Here is a 22941-nt window from a genome sequence, read left to right as displayed (position 1 = left end):
TATGTTCTTAGGGCAGACACTGGCTGGAAGAGATTGAAAAGGCAATGAGCAGAAACCAGAGATGACAAAAAGTAGAAAAAAATAATTTTATTTCTATCTTGTGATTCAAATATATCAGATTTGAAATATGTATCTTGCTAGACATAACTGGGGAGTGCAAAGCCCAGGCAGTGCTTCTTTAGCTTCCAGCTGGCTTAGGGCTATCTCTGACCAGGGGGCAGTTGCCCTAGTTCCACTCCCCTAACACCATTCCTGTCATGTGTGACTGGTATTCTGTTCCATGATATTTGTGTAGCATTCTGTAATAATTTTGGCTTATTCAGTTTTCTTGATAGTAGAGGGGATATATGTGAAGGGGAGGGGAGTCAGGGGTTTTGTTGATCTATGCCCTGTATTATTTGTATTTATAAAATGACAATTGTATAGAATATTGTTTCTTTTTATACTTTAATAAAATATGTTCAATATAAAATCATAACTATTTGAGGCTTGTGCGGATGGGATCAGATGGTTTGTGGGACCGAGCTCGCGGGGACGGGGCGGCGATGGTTTTTAAAAAAAAATTTCAGTCTTAGTAGTTTGCCGGTCCACAAAATAATTATTTTATTTCCGCCGGTCCATAGGTGTAAAAAGGTTGAAGAATACTGGTCTAATCCATAAATGTATGGAAAGAGTTCATCCAAACTTGGTATATTGTACATATGACTTACTAACCCAGGTACACCAACTAAAGAGACTGTCAAAGAGATAAGTTCAGCTGTTGGGAACAAGTTAACATTAATTTTCAGTTAAAGCATAAATATCAGAGGTTATAGAGACAGAGCGTTTTGCTCTAGCAATCCTGTGATTAATCAATTGTTTTCTATTTACCAAGGCTGCCCAGAATTTACTCAGGCAGCCTGGGATATTGTTGCGTTAAATTCCAAGTTTCCAAGTTTATTACAAAAATTTGATTAATCGCCTATCACATTTCCTAGGCGATGTACAATCTCATTAAAAATCAGTTGGGGAGACAAATATAACAAACAATATAATTACAGACATTGCTATACATAATTTCTACATATCGTTTCAAAGTTAAGGAAGGTTTTTTAAAGGGTTACAATCATAAATTTAATTTAATTACATTTAAGGAAAAAACAATAGGAAGGGTAACAAATAAAATTTATATTTAATATATAGAATAAAAAGTGAAAAGTAAAAAAGTTTTAGAATATAAAATTTATACATTAAAAGCATCATTAAAAAGGAAGCTCTTAAGTTTGGATTTAAATTTATCTAGGTTCCTTTCCTCTCGAAGAAAAAGTGGGAGATCATTCCAAGATTGAGGAGCTGTTATTGAGAACATGGTGTGACGCCTTGTATTGATAACTTTCAGTGAGGGTATTGCCAATAAGTGTTGATCCTGCGATCTTAACTGTCTCGAAGTACGATAAGGAATTAAAACTCTATATATAAAAGCGGGGGTTTTAAATAATAATGATTTAAATGTAAGCAGACATATTTTAAATAAGATTCGGTGTGTAACTGGGAGCCAATGTGCTTTTTTGAGAAGTGGAGAGACGTGATCAAATTTTTTGGCTTTGTAAATTATTTTAACAGAGGCGTTCTGGATAATTTGCAGACGTCTGATTTCTTTCTGCGATATACCTTTAAATAAAGCGCTACAATAATCAATTTTGGAAATTACTAATGAATGAATTAAAATATTCAGAGATTTTGCACATAAAAATTTTGCCACTGAACGAATTTGTCGGAGTCGATAGAAAGTAGATTTGACCACATGACTTATGTGATCATGATACGTTAATTTATTATCAAATATCACTCCGAGAATCCTAATATTGTGAGCCATGTGCAAAGGGATGCCCTTGATGGAGATGGGAGAAAGTAGTCTAGGGCAATCCTTCCATGGAAAAAGCATAGTGTTAGCAGAGATGTCCTGCAGGCAGGACAAGGTGAGCATTAATATATGAAATATTTACAAAATGCGAACAGTTCCATAACTACAATTCTTACCCTAGCACATGACTGATTTTTTTTTATTTGCTACCATGGGGGAATAAATGGTCATGGCATCCCAGGGTAATTTTCTGGCTACGTTTCCCCATGATGTAAACCTGGTACAGGATACTTCAGCTTCAGGCATAAAATTGGTTAGTCGGGAAATCTTTCTTATTCCCCTTGGTGCTAACTTAATCATTTCCATATAGTGCCTCTGGAAGCTGCAAAATCTAATGTGTCGGTAGTAGTGTTTTTGTTATTATATGCACATTTCAAATATAACGACACATAATCAAAAGTGTGAGTCCCTATAACTTCCTAAGCCAGTCGGAGGGGTCTGGCATTAATTAGTGTTCCCTAGTAGATATGTGATGCATATAAAAAAAATCCCTAAATGTCCCTAAAATAAGAGAACCTCAAGATTACTTTCCCTATACCCAGAAGAGCTGGGCATAGTAACCTAGAATTATATGCATGAAGAGGGAGATGAAATGCTCAGGGCAAACCCTAAAAAGCCCAAATATATGCATAATATGTACAGTTAACTCATGTGAAGGTGATATAAACAATGAATATACACAAGACAGATTTTGTCTTTTTAGAGTGTGGTGCAAGGGCCAAGTTCTCAAATTAAATGTAACTCGTAAAGAGAACTTGTGATGTGTCAGCAAATAATCAAAATGTAAATCACTGCCACCTGTGGGACAGGCCTATTACCTGCGACAGGTGTTACATTACATAAGAATATGGGATAAACAAACAGTTCTTTTCTGAGAAAAATGCATGAGACAATAATAAAGAAAATACAACAGCTAACAAAATATCATAAGGGGCCTATTAGATTCTGAAGATCCGCAGTGCTACTATAAATAGCTTGCATGGTGTGGGTGTATATTTTTTGGCGGAAAGGTATTAAACCATAGGACAGGTTTGTTAAATTAAAAAAAGAAAAAGCACAACAGTTGCACACCTAATGTGAAAATTATCAGTCTTTTTTCAAGGTGAGAATGGCTTGGTTACTCCAGCTTTTAAGGTGTCCCCAAGTTACAGGGTCAGAATAACGCTTTCTTTTCCGAAAATGGAAGCTTTTAATGTGTTCCCAAGTCACAGGATCAGTCTTGAAATAACGCTTTCTTTTCCGGTCGTCTTGCCGTGGTGTGGGAGTTTATTGTGGTTTCTGTAAGATGGAATCGAATTCAGGAATTCTGCAAATGCTGATGCCAGGACATTCCCTTCTTCTGTAGTTTCTGTTCATGTAGGCCAGACGTGTCTACTTGGCACCCAAACCGAACCTGTAGGAGTTGAGACAGCGGAATAACCCCTTCTCCAGGTTATGAAGGAAGCGGGTGCATGCCAGACAGGATTAGGAGATAGTACTCTGAAAGATAGTTCAAATGGTTAATAGTGAATAAAGACATTGAAACCTGTATCAAATTAGGAAAGGCATATTTCACTGATTTCTGTCAGGAGTTTGATACCTTTTGAGCAACCTGTGCCTAGGAGAAGTAGGACTAGCAAGAATCCTGCCTGTAGTAATAGGGAGCAGGCTGGTGTGTGGAAAACCCTTCCCCCATCTACTCAGAGGGGGAGTGCCTCTCCACAGGATATAATGTGGCTCCTCAGAACGGGGGGGTGGGGGGGGTGGGAGGAGGCACACTGGAGAGGAGCAGCCAGGAGGGAGGCAAACAGGAGAGTGGAAACCTGGGGAGAGTCAGTCACTCAGACTGGCCTATGGTAAAGACAGAGGAGTTGTCTCCTACTGGAATCCTTGGGAGCAGCCGGAGGAAGAAGCAATGGAGGTACAGGAAAGCCGTGTAGAAACATAGAAACATAGAAAAAGACGGCAGAAAAGGGCTATAGGCCACCAAGTCTGCCCATTCCAAATACCCGCCCTCTGGTTTCACTCCCCTAGGGATCCCCTGTGAATATCCCATCTTCTCTTAAAGTCCGACATGCTGTTGGCCTCAATCACCTGCAGTGGGAGTTTGTTCCAATGATCCACCACTCTTTCAGTGAAGAAGTATTTTCTGGAGTCGCTATGGAACTTCCCTCCCCTGATTTTTAGCGGATGCCCCCTGGTGGTCGAGGGTCCCATGAGGTAGAAGATATCTTCTTCCGACTCGATACGGCCCGTGATGTACTTAAATGTTTCAATCATATCACCCCTCTCTCTTCGTTCCTCAAGTGAGTACAGCCTCAGTTTATTCAGTCTTTCTTCATACGTGAGATCCTTGAGCCCCCAGACCATCTTTGTGGCCATTCGCTGAACCGACTCGATTCTCTGCACATCCTTCCGGTAGTGTGGTCTCCAGAATTGAACGCAATACTCCAAGTGGGGCCTCACCATGGACCTGTACAGCGGCATCATAACTTCAGGTCTCCTGCTGACAAGTGTAGGTACTGAGACCCAGTCAATCACCATGGAAATACAGTGAGCATGAGAGTTGGGTTTTTGCTGATGATATCGCTGTTATGCTTTCTGGATTTAAATTTCAGCAATCTTTAACTCCGTCTCCATATACAGTGTTCCCCCGGTCGTTCGCGGTCGGCGGTTCACGGTTCCGGTCATTCGTGGTATTTTCCGCTGACAAGGAGAGGGCAGCGGGAGAGGCAGGAGAGAGCAGCCGGAGTGCTGCGAGTGCAGGAAATCACTTGCGGTACGCTCCGACTGCCTCTTCCTGCACTAAGTTGGGCCTTATCCAATAAGGAGCTGATTTGACACGCAGCTCCTGATTGGATAAGGCCCAACTTAGTGCAGGAAGAGGCGGTCGGAGCATACCGGGAGTGATTTCCTGCACTCGAGGCGCTTCGGCTGCTCTCCTGCTGCCCTCTCCCGCTGCCCTCTTCAGGCTCCCCCATGAAAAACCGTATTCATGGTTTTTTGAGATTGGTGGGGGTTCCTAGAACGGAACCCCCATGAATATCGGGGTAGTACTGTATTGTGGACCACCTACTTCTTGTTGTGGAAAAACTCCTTTTTTTCTTTTTCTTCTGTGAAATTATGTTATATTTCATTGACAAATGATTGTCAACAAGAAGTTTTTTTCTTTTTGACTGTTAAGATTATTAAAATTTATAAATAAAGAATTTTATATATATATATATATATATATATATATATATATACATATATATATATATATATATATATATATATATATATATATCAAATGTATATACATATATATATATATATATCTCAAATCTAAGTGGTGAGATAGGGATATAGGTGAGATAGGGATATAGGTGAGATACATATATATATATATATATATATATATATATATATATATATATATATATATCAAATCTAAACACAAAGCAGTCTTATGATTGACAAGACTGTTTTGTGTATGGATTTTATCATTGTTTGCTAATAAAGTGGGTTTTGAAGTCCAGGCAAGCTCTGATCTTTTCATATGATCTTAAAGTAGCCAAATAAGTAAGTAATGTGACAGCAAAAGTCAGGGAGATGCTTTAGTGCAGGGGTCAGGGGTGCCCACACTTTTTGGGCTTGCGATATATATATTTATATAAATATATATATTTCAAAAATGCTTAAGAAAGATAGGCACACTGAGAACAAGCGGATCTAGGAAATGGCTGTTTTTGAAACTGGTCACTTTCCATATTGGAGTTTTGGTGGTTTTCTGCAGAACGTCTAAAATCAGATTTATATGTTGCATCAAAAATGCCCCTCTGCGCGTGGGAAGTAATGTGCGCTAACTGTAGTGTACCCAGCCCAACCCAATTCTCATCCCATTAGTCCACCCCCCCAACACATCTTGAACTTTACCCACAAATTAAAATGTGCTGTCATACCAGAGCAGTAACAGCGACTGTGCTGTGCAATATCTGTGGAGAATAATTTAAGTGTGAACTACAAAATGCCCTTAAATTTGCTGGTTGCTGTGCAAGAGATAATGATAAACAGAAAATCAGAAGGCTGCTGATGTTATATCAGTGTAATCAGGAGGAAAAGATGTACTGAAATATCTTTATTAGATTTACCCCCTCTTCTAAAAAGCCACGCTAGTGACTGCTGTGCGGTAACGGCTTTTAAATCTCTATGGGCTTCGGGGCTGTTGCCGCATGGCTTTGTAGAAGAGGGGGGTTAGTATTATTTTAATTAAATCCAAAAGAAAAGAAGCAAAGCACAATTTATTCCCATGGAAAGAAGGTATCCAATTTTCCACAGCTCTTCTTATCAACAACTGCCTAATCGAAGAGGTTCATGCCACCAAAATTCTGGGTGTCATCATTGACAATAAATTAAATTATCATCACCAGATGAGTGTAGTTGTCAAACATTGCTTTTACAAACTACGAATGATCCGATCTTTAGCCAACTTTCTAGATCCATCTTCTCTCAATATTTTAGCTCATTCACTAATAATCTCAAAACTAGATTATTGCAACTCCATGTACATCAGAATATATCAAAAAGAAATCAAACAACTCCAACTAATCCAAAATACAGCTATTAAAATCATCACTAGGAAGTTTTTCTTCACCCAGTGGGTTGTGGACACCTGGAATGAGCTTCCAGAGGGCGTAATAGGACAGAGTACGGTATTAGGGTTTAAGAAGGAATTGGATAATTTTCTGAAAGGAAAGGGGATAGAGGGGTATAGATAGAGGACTACTATACAGGTCCTGGACCTGTTGGGCTGCCGCACAAGCGGACTGCTGGGCACGATGGAACTCCGGTCTGACCCAGGAGAGGCATTTCTTATGTTCTTATGTCCACTAATTCTAAGAAGTATGACCTTGCTTCTCCGTTATTGAAAAATGCCCATTGGCTCCCTATCCATCATAGAATCACTTTCAAAGTTGCATTTCTTACATTTAAAACACTTCAATCCAGAGAACCATCCTTCATTGATATTACTTATCCCTCATACCCCACTTTGAACACTCAGATCTTCTTCCCATAACTTACTTTTCGTCCCTATTCTTAATACATTTGGCACTCGTCGGGACTCCTGTTTCGCCATAACTTTTTCCCTCAGTTGGAATGCTCTCCCCCCTTACATTAGAAAGGAAGCAAACCTAGATCAATCTAAAGGAGCTCTTAAAACTTTTTTATATAGAGACACCTTTGAACAATGATCTAATCTACTTTCCTCTCTCTCCATTCCGTGCGGATAATCAACAGTTTGAATAAAACTCCTACCCCCTCCCCTTTGTTCTATCCTTTTTTTGTTTTCTCTCCTTTACTATACCTTATTGTAGTTCACCCTTAGTCGTCTTGTGCCATGTTAGTCCGTTCTATCTTTGTATCTGATAATATGTATTTTTGTTGTGTACCCCCTGATTTTAAATCCTATATAATAAAGAGCTAGCCGTGCATGCGCACTCCTATTTGCGTGTTCTGTGCGGTGTAGGTCTGTGGCCGCAGGAGTGCGCATGCGCGAGTCCCCAGCCTTGGCCGTGGCTTGAGGCTTTGGCAGCGGATGGTGGGAGGAGGGCTCATGGTCCTGCCGCCGCTGCCGCTCCTGTTCACAGCGGCCTGCACGTCGCCGACTCACCCCCCTCCCGCAACAACCGCTACCGCTCCTGTTCTTCCCCTTCCTCCAGTCACCGCTGCCATTCCTATTTAAAACGGCCTGCTGAGGTTCGCGGCCGGCTGTAGCGAACCTCGCAGGCCCTCTCCACGTGGTAGCACGTTCCCTCTGACACGATCGTGTCAGAGGGAACATGCTACTGAGGTGAACAGCGGCCTGCGAGGTTCGCTACAGCCGGCCGCGAACCTCAGCAGGCCGTTTTAAATAGGAATGGCAGCGGTGACTGGAGGGAGGGGAAGAGGAAAAAGAAGGTCCATGGAGCAGGCAGGAAAGGGGGCTGTTCTGGTGGGAGGATTGTGCTGAGTGCAGATAGCTGAGAGTTGGGCCAACCTCTCCTTCCTCACCAACGCCAAAGAAGCTGCAGGCCCCGCTCCCTGTCGCGCTCTGAGCACTCACGATTGGCTGAAGGGTGTCGTGCCAGTGCTGCAGGAACAAGGGGATGCTTTTGTTGGAGAGGTGTGCTGGGGGGTAGACAGCTTTGCTCGGGGGGGAGGAGGGGGAAGACACAAGGGGGTCAGGGAGAGGGAAAGGGGGCTGCTTTGGGGGAAGGGTTATGCTGGAAGCAGACAGCTTAGCTCTGGGGGGGGGGGGAGGGGGAATGACACAACGACACAGACACAAAGAATGACACACAGGGGGCCATTGAGACAGACAGAAAGGAAGACATTCAGGCAGCGTCCAAGGAGAGACAGCCAGTGTCCAAGGAGAGAAAAACAAATAAACATAGACAGACAGACAGCGGCCAAGGGGAGAGAGAGAAAGAAAGAAAGACAGACACACACATCTATTCTAGCACCCGTTAATGTAACGGGCTTAAAGACTAGTATTTAGTATAATCACTTAGGGCTCCTTTTTACGAAGTCGCGCTAACCCCTGCGCTAGCTGAAAAACTGCCGCCTGCTAAAGAGGAGGCGGCAGTGGCTAGCGCGCGTTATACCACTAACACGGCTTCGTAAAAGGAGCCCTTAGTATTACGACAGGCGATCTATCAAATAACCATTAAACTTGAAACTTGAATTTCCTTTCAATATGGTATGAATTCCCTATGAACTGGTCTCTGATATGCAGGAGATCAATCGACTCTAGGCTTGAAGATATTATGCTGTGTACAGCGGCCTCTGACCTGTCCTGCAGGGGATTGCATATTTGGCAGATTGTGATTAAAAGACATATGGGTTTTGTGTTTACTTTATTCTCTATTGATTATACACTAAATAAACAATTCCTCTGACTGGTGTGATTGCACTCCTTTCCAACCACTCCTTTCAAATTAACACTTGTCTTGCATTTAATGAAGGCAAATCTTCTATAGAGTCATATTTATAAAAACAACTTATTTTTAATATTAATTGCACAGAGCAGGGACGCTATCCCTTGAGCTTTGAGTAGAGTCCCATAAATATCACATAGCTGTTGGATACTCGCTCAGATAAGTCCAAATCAACATCGGCAAAAGACTTCTGTGGTCATCTGTAATGCGATTTGTGCCCATCGAAGGGTCTTCTTGTGTCCAGTTTTAAATTGCTTGGTGATGTTACTGTACATAGAAGAATGAATTTTTAAAATTCGTTATACAGAGATTCAAAAGGGGTGGAAGTCACAAAGTGCTTGAAAGTATCCTCCAACGCGCCAATAAACTAACCAAGGTCATAGAGCAGGAAGAGCAGCTGTTTCTCACCTTGAAAGATGGGAGCTCATCCTCTGCTGATTCTATTAACACTTTACGTTGATATCTGGAAGGCCATCGAGTGCCGATGTTTACCCCCTTCTATGGTTGCCTTTGAAGGTGGCTCCTACTATAGCCATGGGGACATTATAATTGGGGGATTCATTCAAGAGTTTGGTGGTCAACTAACTAAACCCTCTGACTTGATTAACATAGATTTTGTAATAATTGAGTAAGTACCATTGTAGCTTTCCTCCTATCTGAGACACACTTATGAGTTTCATTGTGACTGAAGTAGCTTGAAGCTGTATGAGGGATATTTTGTGTTCGCACTTTCTTGGGAGGTTACATTTTCCTGTCTCTATTCTAGGAGATATTACAGAGTTTGAAATCACATTGCAGGGTTGAATGTCCCAACTCAAAGTCTGTGAATATTTTACCCATCGTTCAATGCCTAAACAGATGAAAAACTGTAGCAGGTGAATTTTTATAAGAACATAAGCAATGCCTCTGCCGGGTCAGACCCGAGGTCCATCGCGCCCAGCAGTCCGCTCACGCGGCGGCCCAACAGGTCCAGGACCTGTGCAGTAATCCTCTATCTATACCCCTCTATCCCCTTTTCCAACAGGAAATTGTCCAATCCTTTCTTAAACCCCAGTACCGTACTCTGCCCTATTACGTCCTCTGGAAGCGCATTCCAGGTATCCACCACCCGCTGAGTAAAGAAAAACTTCCTAGCATTTGTTTTGAATCTATCCCCTTCCAATTTTTCCGAATGCCCTCTTGTTCTTTTATGTTTTGAAAATTTGAAGAATCTATCTCTCTCTACTTTCTCTATGCCCTTCATGATCTTGTAGGTTTCTATCATGTCTCCTATGAGTCTCCGCTTTTCCAGGGAGAAGAGCTCCAGCCTCTCCAATCTTTCAGTGTATGAAAGGTTTTCCATGCCCTTAATCATTCGTGTCGCTCTCCTCTGGACCCTCTCAAGTATTGCCATATCCTTCTTAAGGTGCGGTGACCAATACTGAACACAGTACTCCAGGTGCGGGCGCACCATTGCCCGATACAACGGCAGGATGACTTCTTTTGTTCTGGTCGTAATACCATTTTTAATAATACCCAACATTCTGTTTGCCTTCTTCGCGGCTGCTGCGCATTGCGCCGTTGACTTCATTGTTGTATCCACCAGTACACCCAAATCTCTTTCAAGGTTACTTTCCTCTAATACTAATCCCCCCATTTGGTAGCTGAACATCGGGTTTTTTCTCCCTATATGCATGACTTTGCATTTCCCTACATTGAATTTCATCTGCCATTTATTCGCCCACTCCTCCAGTTTGTTTAGGTCCCTTTGTAGGTCCTCACACTCTTCCGTAGTTCTAACCCTTCTACAGAGTTTAGTGTCGTCCGCAAATTTTATAACTTCACAATTCGTCCCCGTTTCCAGGTCATTTATAAATATATTGAACAGCAGCGGTCCAAGTACAGACCCCTGTGGTACTCCGCTCGTGACTTTCCTCCAGCCCGAGTAGTGACCCTTCACTCCAACCCTCTGTCTCCTGCCTGCCAACCAGTGTTTGATCCATCTGTGTACGTCCCCTTCCACCCCGTGGTTCCACAGCTTCCTAAGTAGCCGCTCATGGGGTACCTTGTCAAAGGCCTTTTGGAAGTCAAGGTAAATGATGTCTACAGGTTCCCCTTTGTCCAACTGGCTGTTTACCCCCTCAAAGAAGTGCAGTAAGTTTGTTTGGCACGATCTTCCCTTATGAGCTATATAATAAGCTTCTATATATTGCTAATGTTTTATCATATTTTGGAATTTTTATTTGTAGATTAATATTTTTGAAGTTTAGCAATTTTTTTTGACAAATGGACATGCCTTGATTGTCCTCTCCAAAAGTGTCCTCCACCCAGTTAGAAAGTACTGTTAGTGATAAGGTATCCCCAGGGGTTTGCTTTGACCTGGCAAGAAAAGCAGAGAGGGTACATGGCATTTTCATAAGAATGCAGGGTATTTTCCCTTCTCAACCACCCATCCAAATGGGCAGTGTCAGTTATATTTAATGCAAATACTTTGGAGTCAGTGGCAAGTAAATCCCACTTAGGAGGGGTCCTTGATAAGGAGGAGGTAACAAGGGATCCAGGAGAGTTTCTTTTACTTTAGAAAATAGATTATTTGTCAGGAAAAATGTGTGATCACTGAAGTAGGGCAGCGGTATTGACACCATAGGAGGTCAAGAGAAGGATGCTGTTTTGCCCACACCCTCTTTGTAGATACCAACCGCCCCCCCCTCTCCCCATCCCCCACAAACACACATATGCTGTCAGATTTAACTGAACCTCATGAAATATTTTATAGGAAAGATTTGATGCTGTGGGCGTGAGGGAGGAATCTCCAGTGCTAGCTGGCTTCTTTATTTCATTCAAGCAATCTATGGAGGAATATATAACTATATTCTGTGATGAGAATCTTCAATAATTTTAAATAATCACAGCTCTAATTTATAAATAAATTATAACTTAATTAATATCCTTATTTAAATGTGAAGTGCTCAGACCTTATAACCAATGTTTTTAGTGATGTCACCAAAACGGGGTTAACAAGGGGACCATCATCTCCTTCACCGTCCCCAAACCACCATTATTATATAAACAAAACACTCCACGTGAATTGCTATTGTATATAATATACTTATCTTCGCCAGGTGGTTGTTGGTAATGTTTAACTCCGTTGAGAAAATTTAAGAACTGTGTTGTGTGAGCTTAAAAAAATTTTTCACTCTGTGTTTCTGTCTACTTATGGTCCCTGTCCCCCCGACCCAGGTTTCGTGTCTTCGTCAGGGTGGGACATTGATACTATTACTGGCTAACTGGGACTGGTCTTCCCAACACTTTGGTTAGGTCCAGGTGGCAGGAACAATTCTGGGTATACTGGAGTGCACAGGGCAAAGCCAAATCTGTGAGATGTAGTCCCTGCTCCGGCACAATAATCTAGAATTAACAAACCAGTGCCTAAACCTAGATCTAGTAAGGTTGTCCCTTATAAACCAGAAGAGTCACTGGAAAGGAGTTTTCCTAATACTAATGTCTATTTACCCTTCCAAAAGCAAGCTTTCAGCATGTTACAGAAGGGACAAGAAACTCCAGTTATCCCATAAAGCACCACACTAAGAGATATTACAATTGGGAGATCAGACACACAGCTGGTGGGGTAATTAAACAAACCAAGGTTCAAAGTGAGAGGGGAGGAGGAAGTTGCACAAGCCATTCTGAGGGAAGGAGACTAGGAAGCAAGCCCATTCCTGTCCCAAGAACCAGCCAACCAGAGAGGCAAAGGGAATCCAGATAGATAGAACTAGGAAGTAAACTATTCAAAAGGAGATAGTCTAGAACAGGGGTGTCCAACCTGTGGCCCGAGGGCCGCATGTGGCCCCGTGAAGTATTTTGTGCGGCCCCGGTCGAGGGGTATGCAGTGTTTTACTCTGCTGCCCCCGGGTGTTTGCCATCTTGCCAGCTCCCTCCTCTCTCTTGCTGCAGCGTTTGCGTGTTTGTGTGGCCCCAGAAACATTTTTTTCGGCCAATGCGGCCCAGTGAAGCCAAAAGGTTGGACACCCCTGGTCTAGAAGATCACTCACCCATTTGTTCAAAGGGAAATCCTGATGTTATTGAGGAGATGGAACCCATGGATTACAGTGAGGTTTACTCAGAAGGCCTGGACACTGTAGAGATGATCTGGGACTCAAGTGCTGGATAAATTTGAATAATAATACTGCAGTGAGTAATGAACTGCCTAAGTTAAGTCTGTGTTTGGACTTAAAAATTACACTTCAGCAAATGTGAAGTAGAAGTACATACAATAGTGTGAAGTTATAAGCAGACAGAGTTATGTTTGATATTAAACCTTTGAACCTATATAGAGAAGATTTGTGCAAACCAGCAGTGGTAGCATAGAAAAGGAAGCAGAATTAAAGCAGTATAAATTGTACCCAAGGCAGAGACTGAGAAAATACTAACCCTTGAAAGGGTATTGGGAGGGATTAATACAGCCAATCATATAGGGTGGTTAGTTCCTCTCAGCTAGGCTTAAGAATTGTCTGAGCTCAGTGGTGCATAGGTCAGGGTTATACAGACTTTGCCTGGTATAATTTGAGATGCACAAGTGAAAAGAAGAAATTATTTATTTGCACGGTGAAAGGTTGGAGCTGTCCCATAGGCTTATGTTTCTCCAAGGCACTAACCTAAAACAATATTATGTTTTGATGAAATATTGATGAAGAAGTTGAACTGTTTCTGAACTGAGAGGCGAATACCTATACGGGAAGGTTTTTGATTCTCTGATTGATAACCAGAGAACCTTATTTTTACTTTTGAGCACCAGAGTGATGCGTTTATGCTAAAACAATAAAAAAACTGAGATTAATACAAAACACCGCCGTTCGACTAATCTTCGGACTAAGAAAAAACGACCACATCAGCCCCTACTATAAAAAGCTGCACTGGCTTCCAATTGAAGCGCGAATACTATTCAAATTTGCTTGCACCTGTTTCAAGCAAGTCTGGGGACTAGCACCTTCATACCTACAAACTCACTTCATCCTACACAACCCCACACGAGCGACCAGAAACAAAAACATATTTGCATACCCAAAGATTACGGGCTGCAGATACAAATCATTCCTGGATAGAACCTTTAAGTTCCAAGCGAACAGACAGCAAGTTTGGCTGAAAAACTACATAAACGAACCCAACCTGTCTTACAGTGCATTCCGCAAATCGATCAAAACCGCCCTATTCGAAAAATTCACTGACTAAAATCGTCCCCTCCCACACTAGGACTCCCCTCCCTTTAAACGCCTTTCTTTCTTTCTCAAGATGCCCCTCATGTATTCAGATATTCGCTATCCATAGTACTCCAATTCAAATGGAAGTTCTAAAGAAATACTCAGTTACTCTTTACCCATTGAACCCCAATCTGTAACTTTCCCCTCTTCACAATTGTATTATATTTAGACTCATTGTACGACACTGTATTAGACTTATGTATGGTGTTGTCTTCAGACTTATTGTATTGTATTATATTTAGACTCGTTGTATTATACTGTACTGTGTTGTATACACTCATTGTATTGTATTGTATTGTATTGTTTTGTCTTGTATTGTTTGTTGACTTATTGTATTGTATTGTGACCTTGTTATTCGCTGAATGTCCAGCCTTCTTACAGTGTGAACCGCCTAGAAGTCACCTGACTATGGCGGTATAGAAAAATAAAGTTATTATTATTATTATTATTATTATAAAACGTTATTGTGAGTGGCAGAGGAAAACTCTAACCAAAACTAAACCTTTTCCTTTTGATGAGAGGCATTCGGGTGCTTGTTTGAGAACATTGTCCTTTATTTTGGTTACCTCTTTATCACTCCAATGACTGCTCAGTTTGGCGCTTGTGCCAGTACAGGGAGGCTTGGCCAATAGTCAGGTTTTCCCTTCCAGTCACAATACACTTACATCTTTGAAACAAATGAATAATTTTGGCAGATTTTAGGTGCTATTAGGCTAGATCTGAAAGGCTATTTTATATAGTTATATCAGCATCTATGTTGCATTTATAAAATAGGTGCATTTTTGCAAAATGTTTCTAGGTGCCCTGTTATAATAAACTTATCCTCTTCATGTTATTACAGTTATTTTCCAGAAAATACCTTTAACTTCTTAACCTTCCTTTTTGCGGTGGAGGAAATTAACAACAGCTCGGAGCTCTTACCCAACATCACCCTGGGGCTCCACCTTGCAGAGCATTTAAGAGTTATAAACAATGTCATTTCTGAGGCCTTAAAAATTTTGATAGGTCAGTTCTCGATCATAAATTTCAAGTGCAATTCACCTCGCCCAGTGGCTGCCCTCATTGAAAACTTTCCAGCTGAGGAATCGTATCGATTCTACGACATGTTCCAGATATACCACTACCCACAGGTCAGAGAGATTCTTAATCTGAATTTGAGGCTCATTTTCAAGAGAGAAAAGCATCCAAAAAGTGACATAAAGTGGCAGTCTTTTTTCACCAAATCGTTTCTAGATGGATCTGCAGTGCATTTAAATCTCAAGAGAGCATGTTGGAAGTGTGATCTGGGCAGAACTAGGATGGGATTATAATGTAGATGTTTTTTTCTGCCACAAATGAACATTTTAGAAAACATCCAGGCAGTAGTGTAATGAGGGTAAGAGGTGTAATGAGGAGTAATGAGGTGTAATGAGGGTAAGTTCAAGTTCAAGTTCAAGTTCACTTTATTTTTGATGAATCGCCTATTTAAAACATTCTACATAGTAACATAGTAACATAGTAGATGACGGCAGATAAAGACCCGAATGGTCCATCCAGTCTGCCCAACCTGATTCAATTTAAAAATTTTTTTTTTTTTTTTTTTTTTTTCTTCTTAGCTATTTCTGGGCGAGAATCCAAAGCTTTACCCGGTACTGTGCTTGGGTTCCAACTGCCGAAATCTCTGTTAAGACTTACTCCAGCCCATCTACACCCTCCCAGCCATTGAAGCCCTCCCCTGCCCATCCTCCTCCAAACGGCCATACACAGACACAGACCGTACAAGTCTGCCCAGTAACTGGCCTAGTTCAATCTTTAATATTATTTTCTGATTCTAAATCTTCTGTGTTCATCCCACGCTTCTTTGAACTCAGTCACAGTTTTACTCTCCACCACCTCTAAGCGATGTACATTTAAAAACAGATTATAAAAGGACATTCAATCATATTAGTAAAACATTAAAAAAAACAAAAAACAATAAAACACGTATTTGTTAAATAATTAATTAATACAATAAAAACAAACATGAAGAAGGGAGGAAAGGGGGGAAAAGTTACATATTTTCTAATGGGGAAGGGAAAAAAACATATATTAGGAATGAGGGTAAGAGGTGCCTGGCCTCTTCTCCACCCCTATTCCCATCTATCCATATGAAGCATTTCTTCTTGTCTTCCCCGCCACATCCATCCCTGTGCACCATTATTGATATTTGTTACAACAATAACAAAAAAATACAGGAAAATTAAACAGTATTCATAGTAAATAGACTTAAAAGTCACAAAAAGGAAATTTTTTTTTTACCTTTAATCCAGTCTACATTATTGGAGCCAAATATTACTGCACTTAAGCTATATAAACAAGGTAATTCAGGATATTCCTGGCAGGCAAATTAGGCCTCATTTTCATATGTCACTTATTATCTTCAACTAAATTAGTATCGGAAACTTTCTGCAAAGGTTTCTCTTTCAAGAAATTCTCCAACTGTAATGGATCTACAAAAACAAATTTGTTACGCCCATATGATACCAACACTTGCACGGAAATTTTAGGAAGAATGCTGCCCCCACAGCCAAAACCTTAGGCTTGAGCTGTAGAAATTGCCTTCTAAACTGCGTTTGTCTGGACACATCAGGAAAAATATTCAGTTGTTGTCCGCAAAACAGTGCCTGCTTATTCACAAAATACAGTTTAAGGATATGTTGCTTTTCCATCTCTGATTTAAATGTAACCAATAAAGTGGCACGTTTTGTTATCAAATCAGATAACAGAAGATTCCAGAAACTGAGAGATGTTCAGACTATCTGGTGAAGCCATTCTATCAATTGCCCCTTCTTCCTTTATTTCTTTGGAACTCCTAGGAATATAATAAAGATTATCTGGTACAAAAGAATTCACCCGAGGGTATTGTAAAATATCCCTCAAGTACATCTTTAGAAGTTCCAGAGGTGCCAAGTAATGTGAAATAGGGAAGTTAAGGAACCTAAGATTCTTTTGTCTCATTAAAGTCTCCATTTTCTCCATTTATGTATGAAGAAAAGTACTATCCTTAATATTAGACATAGCTGTTTGCTGTAAAGCATTAGTTGTACCATCTAATTTTTCCACCCTATTTTCCAATAACATTATTCGAGATTGTTGCACATTTACTTTAGTAGTTATATCTGAAGAAATTTGGCACAAATTAGAAACAGTAGCCTATAATGAGCCAGATATCATTCAAATTAATTACTTTGTCTTTAGGAAACATATCCTTGTTTGATGCCAGTACCATTTGGATCGGAGACAAATACTGTGCTCCTAATGACTTAGTGTCCTCTTGGAAAGAATCCATACTTTCAGTTGGTTGAAGCAATTGTAAGGGAGAATCTGATGTTGACCCAACCTCAGGGGCAATCTCTAATCTCCCAAGTAAATTAAGTATCGGTTGAAGAGGAGGTAACGGTTCCCCAGAGGTCAGAGACACAGTTTGAGATGACATGATTACCTTGTCTTTCAACAATGGTGAAGTTAGGGGTTGAAGATGTCCTGAGGTCCTGAGGTCAACAAAAATAGAACAATTTTAGCTTTCCTCTTCCCCATGGTGAAGCCCATCGATAATCTCCCGTTCTCTGATCCTCGTGGCTCCTTGTGGCTTCGGACTCGCGGCTATGGGCTGCGTACCGCGGCTCACAGCTGATTTATACTTTCCACCGGGTAAGGTTGTAGGAGGCTGCGGGGGTGCTGCCCAATCTCCCACTGCTTCAGTAATGGCTCCCCCTGTGTACCAGCTCATCTTCTCTCCCTCTCCCATGGTCAGCCATTTCTGTCTTCCTTTTCCTCCTCCTATAGTTTGGCATCTTTCTCCTCTCCTTGCCATAGCCTGGAATCTTTCTCCTCTTCTTGCAATAGTCTGGAATCTCTCTCCTCACCCATGGTCTAGCATCTCTCTCTCTCCTCTCCCCCCCTCTTCCCATGGTTTAACATCTCTTTCCTTCTCTCCTCTCCTCTCCTTCCTGCAGTCTGGCATATCTCTTTCCCTTCCTTCCTTTCCATTCCAGTGGTCTGACATCTCTCTCTTCCCTCCATCAATCACCCTTCATCCAGAATCTGACAAGTCTCCCTTCTTTGAATCATCTCTCCTCACTCCCATTGTAACATTTCTCCCTCCCTCCTCTCCACCACTATCATGTCCAACAACTCTTCCTCTTTCCCCGTGTATACCATCTCTCTTTCCCTCCCATTCTACACACCTATGTCTAACAATTCTCTCTCTTCCCTCACCCACCGGCAGCATCTCTCTTTCCCTCCCTTCCTAACCCCCAGCCCATGCAGTATCTGTACTTCCCAACCCTCTCCCAGCCCATGCAGCATCTGTCCTTCCCTGCCTTCCCAAACCTATCCCAACCCATGCAATATCTGTCCTTTTTGCTATCCCAACCCCCTCCCTCTCTCTCCTTCCCTCATTCCCAGCCCCAGCTCCCTCAGCTGGATCCTGTGGTATGACCTATTCCCAGTTCCCTACTCCCCAACCTAGCACATCTCCACCACTGTAATTTAAAATCTTTGGGCAGTCGGAGGTACAACAAAGTGAGCCTCCTGTAGTCAGCCTGCACCAAAAGTGTTCTTTCTATAGCACTTCCTCTTCCTGCATAGGCAAGATGCTGCAAAAAGAATACTTCCAAGGTAGGCTGACTGTGGGAGGTCACTTTCATGCACTTCCAGCTGCCCAAAGATTTTAAATTACAGCGACAGAGAGGTGGTAGTTGGGCGAGTCGGGAGAGCCATACTTCCAATTGCCAATTTTTGGGGAAGCCATGGCTCCTGTGGCCTCCACCATTCTGACACCAATGATGCAGCTGAATTCAAGATGGATTGGAGGGGAGCAAGATGTCTAAGCAGAAGGCCTGAGAGTAGCAAGTTGCAGTAGTCTAAGCATGAGGTGATGAGGGTGTGGACAAGGGTTTTGGTAGTGTTCTCAGAGAGGAAGAATCAGATTTTGGTAATATTATAGAGGAAGTAGCGTCAGCGATATGTTGTATCTGGGCAGTGAAGGAGAGAGAGGAGTCAAAGACGATCTTCCTTTTCGTGTTTTACTTTCCCAGTTTTCTATGTATATCATAGTTCACCCCTTTTCCCACACTTTCATGTTATGTCTTAACACAATTTTGATTTTTTTTTTTTTTTTTTATTGCTATTTCAATATTTTATGTAAGCTGCTTAGACATCTTTTTTGATAGGCAGGATATCACATTTTAATAAAATTTGGAAACTTGGAAAAATGACCCCGAGACAGAGAATGGGGGAAGTGGGGAGGCGGGATTAGGTGGCAGGTGCTGAAGGGAGGTTAGCAGAAGGGACAGGCGGAGAGAGGTAGAGGGAATGAGTTGTCACAGGATCTCCTTATAAAATTACTCTTATGAAGGGTAATTTTGTAAAAGGGAGCTTATTCTATAAAGGAAAGTAGCTGTCCCCTTTCCTTTATAGGCTTCTAGTGTAAGCGGATAGGTACATTGGTAGAGCTTAGACACAAATACTTCAGCCAGTCATAGAGTTGGTGGAAATCCTCGTGTGGACATCCTGGAGATATGCACACAATTTTGTAATATATAAAGTTAGGTGTATACAAACCTACCCACTCTCCATCCAAGCTCCACCCATGTGAATGCCCACCTGCACATTATGTTCTATCAAGGCCTATGTGATTTAAACTCTTCTCCCACAATGACAAAGATGGTGACGTGTTCATTATTTTTTCACAACAGATCAGCTACACCTCACAGCATCTTTACATGAGTGACACTGATAAGTTTCCTTATTTCTACCGGACTGTCCCCAATGAGTTGCACCTCTGTGCCGGGATAGGCAAGCTCCTGAAGCATTTCGGCTGGAACTGGGTCGGTATCATTTCACCCGATGATGACCACAGTGTGAGAGCTGTTCAGATCCTGAGAGAAGGGATTGAGCGGAGCGGTGGCTGCATCGCATTTCATGAACCCTTCCCTCACCACGGTAGAATCCCAGATAAGCAAATAAAGAAAATCATGACCCTAATTCGTGACTCATCTGCTGCGATCATTCTGTACTTTAATGAAAACTTTGCATTTAAAATATATGATATACTCAGATTTTATTTTCTGATAAAACCTGGCAAGGTTTTCATTACCACAGAAAAGATAGAGATAAATAGAGAAGTTTCGTTACAATTGCAATTCAACAACAACTCCTTGATCTTCACAAGTCATAAAAGGGATATGCCAGACTTTTTAAAATTTGTCCGTGAAATGGAACCTCTCTGGCTTTCACATAGGGACTACTATGGTTTGAATTGGTGGGCGAGCCTGTGTGATAGCCAATGCCCAAAGAATATCAAAAGACAATGCAACTATACAAAGCTTTATACCCCACAGGAAAAAGATCAATTCAGCTATCACTGTCACAGCACACACTTTGGAAGCAGCTATAGTGTGTACAATGCGGTGTATGCCGTGGCACAAGCACTGCATGACATGATCATGACTGGCTCAGGAAATGACACTACGCGGTTTAGAGAAAATAGGGAAGTTTTGGATTATTCACCATGGAAGGTAACTTTAGCATTTGTTAGAGGAATTTTGTATTCAAAAGTAAAAGAATGGTATGTTTTGGCTCAGAGTAAAAATGGAAGCTTTCATTGAAGGAGGGAGAGTAGTGTGCTGTCATTTACTGGGTTATTGTGACCACACGGATGCTCAATCCCCATGGTCAAAGTGGAGTCAGTGTACAGCATTAGGCACCCTAGATTGCCTGCAAGCCCTACGCACCCCTAGACCTTCTAAGGGGTCAAGATAACAACTAAGTAGTATCCAGTTCAAGAAAGTTGTGATACTTTATTTTTGTGTGCACACAGATATACACTTTTTGCATTTTATTGAACTTTGGGACTGAGAAACACTCTCTGGTTTTAATAGAGTCACCTAGTCAAATACTTTCCTGTGGTTTTGACTATCCTTGAACAAAGTTGGTATTAAGCAGAAAGGCATGACATGTTTGTTTGAGGTTTGAATATTATCACTAACTACTGTTGTACATCCTGATATTATTCCAAGTTTCAATTTTTAAGTTTAATCTGTGTTTGATATGCCACCTATCAAGAAGATGTCTAGGGGTTGTACAATAATGATCATTAATAGGGGAAGAGAGAGAGAGAGAAAATAAGAAATAAGAGAAGGGAGGAGGGACAGAGAGCAGGAACAAGAAGGAAATATAATAATTGAAAAGAAAGAGGGGAGGGGAAGGGAGGGAAGGAGGGAACTGGCAACACAGGTTGTCTGTAAAATGCCCTACTGAGAGATCTAACATAAGTTTAAGTTTAATAACATTTGATAAAATTGCGTATCTGGAATTACTAAGTGAATAACAATCCAATAATTATACAAATTAAAACATATAATAAACATGTACAACTAACAGAGGGTAACAACTAACTGGTACATTAGGTTAAAAAGGGATGAAATACAATCTTTGTAAGAAAAGAGACCAATAAGGTAAGTACATCAAGGAAAAGGGAAAGAAAAGAGAGAGGAGAAAGAAATAGAGGACTAGCACTGCATTTGAAAAACTGTAGTGAAGTTGCTAAAATGGTTAAAATACAGGAATTCTAGGAAGGAATGCTGTCACAGAAGATTTAGCAATTATAGGCATCCTTAACAAGGAAAAGTCTGTCGCCCCCACCTTCAAGCTCATATCCTCTAGTTCTTCCGTCTTTCCTCTGCTGCAAAAGGTTTGTTTGTAGATTAATACCTTTAAAATTTTTGAATATCTTTATCATATCCCCACAGTGTCTCCTTTCCTCCACCTTGTTGCATTTATTCATCACCTTGAGATCACAAAAATATATTAAACAGAATCATCTCCAATAGCAACCCTGAGGCACTCCACTACTTACCTTCCTTACCCCCAGGTGAGCTCCATTTAGCACCATCGCCTGCTGCCTGTCAGTCAATCAGTTTCCAATCCAGTTCACCACTTTTGGTCCTAAGTTCAGCCCTCTCTGCTGATTCAAGAGTCTTCTGTGAGGAACTGTATCAAAGATTTTGCTGAAATCCAAGTAAATTACATCTAGTGCGTATTATTTGGTCACCCAGTCATAGAAATTAATCAGATCCATTTGGCAGGATTTCTCCTTGGTAAAATTATGTTGCCTCGGACCCTATAACCTTTAGGATTCTAGAAAGTTAACCATCTTTCATTTCCTATAGATGGAGTAGAAAAAAGCCTTGTTGGACCTACAGAAATGGTTTTGAAATTTGTTCTCCCCATAATTATAAAGAAAATAAATTGTTTTATTTTTATGTATGCTTGAAATTACCTATGTAACCTGGCACTACTGAAAATTTACACTTCACTTCTTAGCTCCATCATTATCTACGGAACCTCCACTTTAAGAACGGACTGGGGGAGGAGATATATTTGGATGAGAACGGAGACCTTGCCATTGGATATGATATTGTGAACTTGATCTTCCTTTCAGATAAGACATGGAAATATGAACTTGTTGGAAGTTATAACCCTCACGCTCCCCCAGGGCAGGATTTCACCATTGATGAGAAAGCGATTGTATGGGAGAGTAAATTCACAAAGGTCAGATTTAAGTGGTATTAGAGCATAATGAGAGGTGTTGATCCATGTAGGTATCTTGAGTCTTGTTATAATATGGTCAGAAAAATAGTTTTCAGTCATTGGCTGCCACAGTTTCTACTGCATAAACAACCCAAAACCAAATCTGACCTATCACTGAAAGTTGATATCATACTGTTCAAACTCCACTAGAAATGATTAAAATGTTAATAAAGGGAAGAAAAGGACCTCAGAGACCCAAGACTGACTGCAATGCTTTATACTATCTGGCATATATATTCGGTCCAATTCT

At 41.1% G+C, this 22941-nt stretch overlaps 1 protein-coding gene across 1 annotated transcript in view; it reads left to right on the top strand.

Moving 5' to 3' along the window:
• The first annotated feature begins 3735 nt into the window (after positions 1–3735).
• LOC117368621 (vomeronasal type-2 receptor 26-like) overlaps positions 3736–22941 on the top strand; it is a 43220-nt gene continuing 24014 nt past the window's right edge. The window contains exons 1-4 of the mRNA XM_033962350.1: positions 3736–3803; positions 14920–15208; positions 19796–20617; positions 22425–22652. Of these exons, the coding sequence (XP_033818241.1) occupies positions 3736–3803; positions 14920–15208; positions 19796–20617; positions 22425–22652 (1407 nt within the window). The remainder of the gene's footprint in view (positions 3804–14919; positions 15209–19795; positions 20618–22424; positions 22653–22941) is intronic.

Source organism: Geotrypetes seraphini, chromosome 10, assembly GCF_902459505.1.
Source record: "Geotrypetes seraphini chromosome 10, aGeoSer1.1, whole genome shotgun sequence".
NCBI classification, from domain to species: Eukaryota; Metazoa; Chordata; class Amphibia; order Gymnophiona; family Dermophiidae; genus Geotrypetes; species Geotrypetes seraphini.
This window is presented reverse-complemented; position numbering and strand designations above follow the sequence as displayed.